This window comes from Notamacropus eugenii, chromosome 3, assembly GCF_028372415.1.
Source record: "Notamacropus eugenii isolate mMacEug1 chromosome 3, mMacEug1.pri_v2, whole genome shotgun sequence".
Taxonomy (NCBI): domain Eukaryota; kingdom Metazoa; phylum Chordata; class Mammalia; order Diprotodontia; family Macropodidae; genus Notamacropus; species Notamacropus eugenii.
The window spans coordinates 239394842-239402016 of record NC_092874.1 but is presented as its reverse complement, the minus strand read 5'-3'; the positions used below and the strand labels follow the sequence as shown (position 1 = coordinate 239402016).

Here is a 7175-nt window from a genome sequence, read left to right as displayed (position 1 = left end):
ACTGTAGCCATGATCAAATCACTTCAGTGGTGCTTTGCATTAAGAAAATAAGATATGCAAGTTTTTAAAAAAATCATGTAATTGATAAATTGATACAGTGGAAATCTTTGGATCTGGAATCAAAGGAATTAGGTTCAAATCCTTCCTCTGATACTTACTTCTTGTGTGACCTTGAACAAGTCACAACATTCTGGGGCTTTATGTTGCTCATATATAAAATACAGGGAGAGAGATTAGATGGCTTCTGAGGTCTCTTCCAGCTTAAGACCTACAATCCCATGAAATTAGGAGGGGGAAAGTGTTCACCCTCTACAAAAAGGACTCATAACACATTTTCTTTAAAAAAACCATTTGCCCTAATATAGTTAATATATTATATATATTTATAAATATTTAATATAGTTAAAATATTTTATTATTAAAAAGTATGTGTTAATTTTCATGAACACATTTATCACACAGATGTACAGCTATACTATTTTGCTTCCTAACCTATAAAATCCCTTAACTCTCTAATTGAAAGCATAACTATTTTTCAGTCATAAGGAAATGTTTTGAGTCATTTGGATGTATTAATACATTTGCTTGCCCCATACTAGAAAAACACTTCATAGTGATATTAATCCTTATTTCTCACAAACGATAACAAATAAGTTACACTAATAGACAATCATAAAATAACATTATACTTTAATCTTGGTACAACAGTCCTCTTTGTATAGTACCATGGTTACAAATATATCCTTCAAAATTTATAAACGAGTAGCTGGGAAAAGTGCTGTACTGTGGCTGCTTCTAATAGGACCACCACTGCCAATAGCTCCATAGTTAGTTCCCCCACCACAATTAATGTTAATTAAGCCTGTGCATTGGTTTCAGGTAGATTCCTCGATTCACATAACAGTGCTAGCACTTATGTGGGTGCTATTACTTGCTACTGCTATTGGCAACAGAGATCCCAACCACCAGCAGATACAATGAGCTCCTTAGGAACAGTGCAGGAGGCAGGGTGTGTAGCTATCATCTGGTTCTACTATATTTGGGTAATTTTGATTATAACAATAAAGAAGATTCCTGCCCCTCACCCTGCCCCTTGAAAAAAAGGAAAAAAAATGACCACCCAAATACAACATGTGCTTTTGGGAGCTTTTGATTTTAAAATCATCATGATGAATTTCTGATTCTCCATCCATACTCCTTGTCTGATTCTTCTTGTGACAAAGGATATATACAATGTGGTTATGGAAGATCTGGGTTCAAGTCCCTCTTGTGACACATACAATAGGGGCAGTGTGACCCTTGGAAAGTCACTTAAACTCTCCAGAACTCTAGGCACCTAAGACTAAAATTTGCAGAGAAGGTGCTGCCTTGCACTATTGGAGGAAGTTTCCTTACCTGGACCAATGAAATCACAGATGACTTCCCTATACTCAGCCCATTTACAGATGACAAGCAGAATGACTTAGATGATCCTTCAGCAAGACAATCTGTAAATATATTATTTGATTCTATGCAACTCAAAGACAAGGAATTGATCTTTTACTTTCTTTTTAATTCCTTGCTGTACTTAACAGCTCCCAAGTATAAAAATAAATATTTATGACAGGGTCTTGCATATCCTACTATCATGTTTTCAAGCTAGCAGTGATTTTCAGGAATACTTCAGTGGATTGTGGTACAGCTCACAACCCAGCCATGCCTTCTCATCTTAAAGAGCTCTTGTTTATGCCCAACCACAAAGCTTCCAGAAGGGCTGCACTCAACGTCCTAGAAGCCTTCTTCCAGGTTTCATGAAGGACAAACAACCGCAATAATACTGTGTAGGATTCTCCGTAGCACTCAAGCTGTCTATTTGTTAGCTACATGTAGCTCTCGCTACCTGACCAGATGCTTTTCAAGTCATTAATCTTTGATGGAAAAGTGCAGTAGTTGTATAGCTAGCACTCTCATCACAGTGTTAATTAAGACTGTGCATTGGTCTGAGGTAGATTCCTCGGTTCACATAATAGAGCTCAAACTGCCACTGCTAGCACCTATGTGGGCAGGTTCCCAAAGAAGCTTGCTCTGCTATCGGCAATAGAGATCCCAACCACCAGCAGACACAATGAATTTTTCTAAAACTTGAGCAGCAAATAGAAGAAATTTTAAGAATCTGAGTTAAATAAAGGTACTTTACCCTGTACCTACTTCCCTTTTTGGCAGTAATGATAACAGCAGGGAAATGGGAAGTCAGCTATATAAACAGTACTTTTTTTCACCTTTTGTAAGCAATATCAGAAAGGGTGTTTGATAGTTGCTCCAGCCATCTACAGGGGAAAAGTGAATATATCCTGTGTAGGCTGTTTCTTGAAAAATATTCAATGTCAAAACAAATTCTCTTAACAAAATATGAAGAAAAAAATTGATAAATGCTCATCTAAGAGTTCATAAATTGTGCTTAATATATGAATTACAGAGATCATTTACTGAAATTTCCCCACAAAACACATTCATAAATTCATAGATGGTTAGAGACCATCTAGCCCAACCCTCCTCATTTTAAAAATGAAAACTTAATATCAGGGCTATTTGGCATCTTCCTTTTGGCAGCACCAGCAAGACAATCTTCTTTAAGCAATTTTGTTATTGTTGGAAGGAATTCATAATGAAGTGTTAATAGCTTAATGTATTAACCCCTTTTGATGTTCTATGCATTTCAAAAGAGAGTACTTGGAAGAAGAAATATTTAGTTACCATTTCAGGCACCCTTAAAATTTACAATGTAGGCAGCAACTGGGTTTATGCAACATGTTCCTACAAAGTTAAGTCTAGCAGAATCCTAGTTTATAAATAAATTTCACAAGTTGCACATTTTAACATTCATCAGCTAAACGCTCACAATAGTTGTCAGTCAGTTCATTTTCAAACTGTTTTTCAAAATGAGTTACTTTCAGCATGATCACATTCAAAAACCTATTTTGACTATATGTACACAATTTTTTTCCCCAGGAAGTTGCCAAAATGCAGTCTACTAATTTACATTAACACAATATACCAATTTCCTACTCAAACTAACCACACCTGAAGTCAGAATAAAGTAAGTAAATTTGGCTTAGTTTTCCTTTAAGTTCTGAGGAAAAATGTAACATTGTAGAACTTAATAAATGTAATATGTTACACAAATTTAAAGTGAAATTTTAAAAGTTCAATAATTCCTTTAAAAAAAAAAGTCATTCTGAAAGATCTTTATCTACCCCCACACTCTTCATATATCCCTAAGTATGACAAAAGAGAATGACAATGGGAAAAGTTTTAGAATTACACAATTAACAACAGCCTCAAATTTCTATGAAATCTATTACTCAATTTTAACACATTCTACCAGTTTTTATGATTTGATCAGATGAGTCAAAAATGTATAAAATCTATTAAAAGTAAAGACAAATACCATTTGTATTTCTTACAAATAATCATTGCTTTAAACATCATTATTCCTTCCAATCAATGAAAATTTTAACTAAAAAATACTATATTATCATAATCCATGAAGTAAAAAGTATATTCAGGTAAGACATAATATTTTTTAAAAGAATAAGTAAAAGTACTTAGTGCTCTCCAATACTTAGGTTTAGGAAAGTGAAACAAAAGAGTATTTTATTCCATGACAGAAAATTTACTATACTTCTAAATGTATGACTATCTCCAAAAATACACTTCTCCTTGTTTTATAACACACACGCATTTTCTACTTAAAGTTTAGCACAAGAATTTCCCTCACTGAAAAGATATACAAAATGAAATAGTGAAGATAACTGAAATGAATAAAATCTGCAGCCAAAATTTTAGGCTATTTTAAATCAACCTGCTTAGGTCATAATTCAGACAGTGATAAATATCATTAGTGGGGAGTAAGGGTAAGCATCAGTAGAAACACTATTTAAAATCGAAAAGGAAAATACAAAAATGAATAGGTAAAGCAAATTGGCAAGAGATATTAAAGACATGAGGTATGGAATCATAATGTTACAATATCTCAATGTATTAAAATTAGTCTATTTCAAACACTTCAAAATTTTAAATCAGCAAACTTTGACTATTTGCCACTGTCTTCAAATGACCTTCCTCATCAGATGTTTAATCACTATTGTAAATACATTCAAAATAAGCCCAAAGCTAATTGCATGATCATATTTGCTAATCAATAAAGTAAAATAAGCAAAAATGTAAGCATACAATTCCGTATTCATAATAAATACATATCCTCGAGCATTTAGCATTACCAAAATTTAAAAAAATTTAAATAATAAATGCAACTATTTTATACAGAACTGTACCATTTATTGTATACACAAGTATATCATCTCCCTTTGTTTACAAAGGCTGGTTACAGACAATATGGAATGTTACAGTACCATCTTGCATAAAATTTTTGTACAATTTTGTACTTGAAAAAGGATGCAAAACACCAGCCTAATAAAGGACTGAATTGAAATACTTCTTTAAAATTACATCATTAACACATACACCACAAACTGTACATAAGCCCACTTTTCAGTCACCACTCTATATACTGTAGCAGGCACATTAGATTATAAATGATTCCACCTATTCAGTTTAATTTATTAAAGGCTTGCACTGCTACTCTTCTGGAACTTTTCTGAGGTGTAAGCTTGTAGTTTCATAAATCACCAAGCTCTTGTTAGTACAATTAAAAGGAAGCCAACAACAGCTGCCAAGTATTATTTGCAAGAGATGTCCTTCTCACAGGAGCAAAAGTGAGTCCTCATTCAGAAGCAAACATTCTTTTTTTGAGGGGGATATTTTTTCCTTCAAATATAAATATGTGGTCAAGATTCTCCATTTTGTACCTTGGATGCTGGTGGGTGCATGAAGTCCTTAAAGGGAACTAATGCCTCTTTAAGTGCTGAGCAGATTTCTGGAGACGAGCAGGTTATGCATTCTACTAAAGTTGGGTATAAGGCAATTACTTGTGCCCAGGTATTGCCATCAACTGTAAAGCAAATGACATGAAAATTATTAAAAACTGGATCTTTCAATTCAACAAGAAATTACCAGATAATGTACAAAGTACTGTGCAAAGAACTAGGGATATTAGACAAAAACAAAATATGCCTAGCAGTTAAGGAGCTTACATTCTACTGGGAGTAGACACTCTATACAGACATAACATACAAAACAATTGGGAATCTTGGGAGGAAAGGAAAGCACAGATAACTGGGAGTTCAGAAAGGGTCTAGTGTAGGAAATGGTCTCTAAGCTGAGCACTGAAGGGAGAGCACAGCTGAACATGCAGGTGGGAGATGGAATGTCACCCACAGTAAACATTCAGTAGGCCACATTGTTTGGAAATAGTAGTGCAGGGGGTGGGGGTCAATAGGAATACTGTCCAAGAAGCCTGGAAAGGTGGGCTGAAGTCTGATTGTGAAAGACTTCAGACACCAAATGAGTTTGTATTTTATTCTAAGGGGCAACTGAGAGCCAGAGAAGTTTCCTGAATTCAAAAATGACATGACAGTAATGCTGAAAATATATAAAACTTCCAATACCATTCACACAAATGTGTCTTGTGTTGCTGTCTTTCTTAATTGTTAGAAAAATTTTCTATGATAGTACCTTAAAATTGCATAATGTTTTACAATGTTCAAAATTATTTTACTTGTTATTTTATTTTTATCCTCAAAACAATTTCATGAGGTCAGTCTGGAAGACCTGACACATGTCATTTTAAAAATGGAAAGTCAGAGCCTTGTGGAGGTAAAGTGATTTGTTCTAGTAAATGAGGGCTTGGGCTCCACTCAGGTCTTTTTACTTCACTATCAGTGCCCTTTCCATTGTACCATGGTACTTTCAATTTCTTATAGTAAAGTCATGAATAAGCAGCATTTTAACCATTTTATCAAAGAGCAAAAGTAATAGCATTATGTTTTAAAGACTCTGGAATCTAAAAGATTAAAAATAATTCACACCACCTCAAAATTTTGAGTTCAAAATCATTATCAAAGTGTATTATACATTTCAGTAAAAATTATTAAATAAAAGATTTCAAAGAACAAGATTTCTTTTCAGATACTGTCTGTAAAAACACACACATACAGCCTTAAATTATTTGCTCTCATTTTGTTTTTGGCATTAGATAATAATTTCAAAGGATTACATACATGTTATTATTTTTTGCACTATTTGCTAGTTTCATATATTTCATTTTTATCTTCCCAAACAGATTATAAATTCCTGTAAGTTTTATAAATCTTCCCTGTCTCCTACAGCACAGAGCACACAGTAAGCATTCAATAAATATCTGATTCTACAAACAAGGTCCCCCAACAATCGGTCTCCCCTGGGCACTGGGAACACAGAGACAAAAACAAGCTATGGAGCCTGTTTCTGGAATCCAGGGCACAAGTATTCAAAGTCACTCAAAACTTCCTAAGTGACTTTCTCCTGCCCTGAATCAGCCTTGAGCCTAGCCCAAGGCCCACTTCTTCTCTCCAGACTACTAGAATGCACCCTGGGCAGTTCTAGCTTCTGTCTGAAGGAAAGCCCTAAATTTTTTCCTCTTCAGACAGACAATTCTCAGGTTTACCACTCCTATGTCACTGCTTTCAAAGTTTCTTCTTGCTTTTTCTAAACTCAGTATTTGTAAGTTCTTTTTTTAGCTTTCTCCTCCTCTACCATTTCATTTCTTCAGACTTGTTTGAGGGGCACAGACAGAGCCGGCTGGGGTTATTACCAAACAGCATATGGCTTGAGTGAGATACACCACTGCCCAGAGGCTGCCAGGTACAACAGTGTATGAAGCACTGGGCATGGAGTTAAGAATTCTGGAATTCAAACTTAGCCACAGACCCCTAGTATGACCTGGGGCAATTCACTTAACCTGTCTGTTTCAGTTTCCTCAATAACAATAACAATACCTACCTACCTCCCAGGTGGGGTAGCAGTCTTGCTTAGGGTAGTAAATTCGCATTTTTTCCCCCTTCCCTCCACTTTTGGCTAAGTGCTCTATGCACCTGGCGCAGTGCAGGACATAACGAGTGAATGAACAGCATCATCATTTACATCTTCCCACCACATCTCCTGCCCTGGGTCTCTCTTCTCAGTACCAACTGCAGGACAAACATTAGCGTTTCTAAAATTCAATTACACTTTGACTACTCTATCCCAGCCTTATAAGG

The 7175-nt window shown here is 35.1% G+C and overlaps 1 protein-coding gene across 4 annotated transcripts in view; it reads right to left on the bottom strand.

Moving 5' to 3' along the window:
- Positions 1-4295: 4295 nt before the first annotated feature.
- The window catches only part of MON2 (MON2 homolog, regulator of endosome-to-Golgi trafficking), a 145158-nt gene continuing 142278 nt past the window's right edge, over positions 4296-7175 (bottom strand). For 3 of the 4 annotated variants that reach the window (XM_072655240.1, XM_072655241.1, XM_072655242.1), the window contains one exon: positions 4296-4990. In XM_072655240.1, the coding sequence (XP_072511341.1) occupies positions 4827-4990 (164 nt within the window). In that variant the 3' untranslated portion in view covers positions 4296-4826. The remainder of the gene's footprint in view (positions 4991-7175) is intronic. The other variant, XR_011977243.1, reaches the window with a different exon arrangement.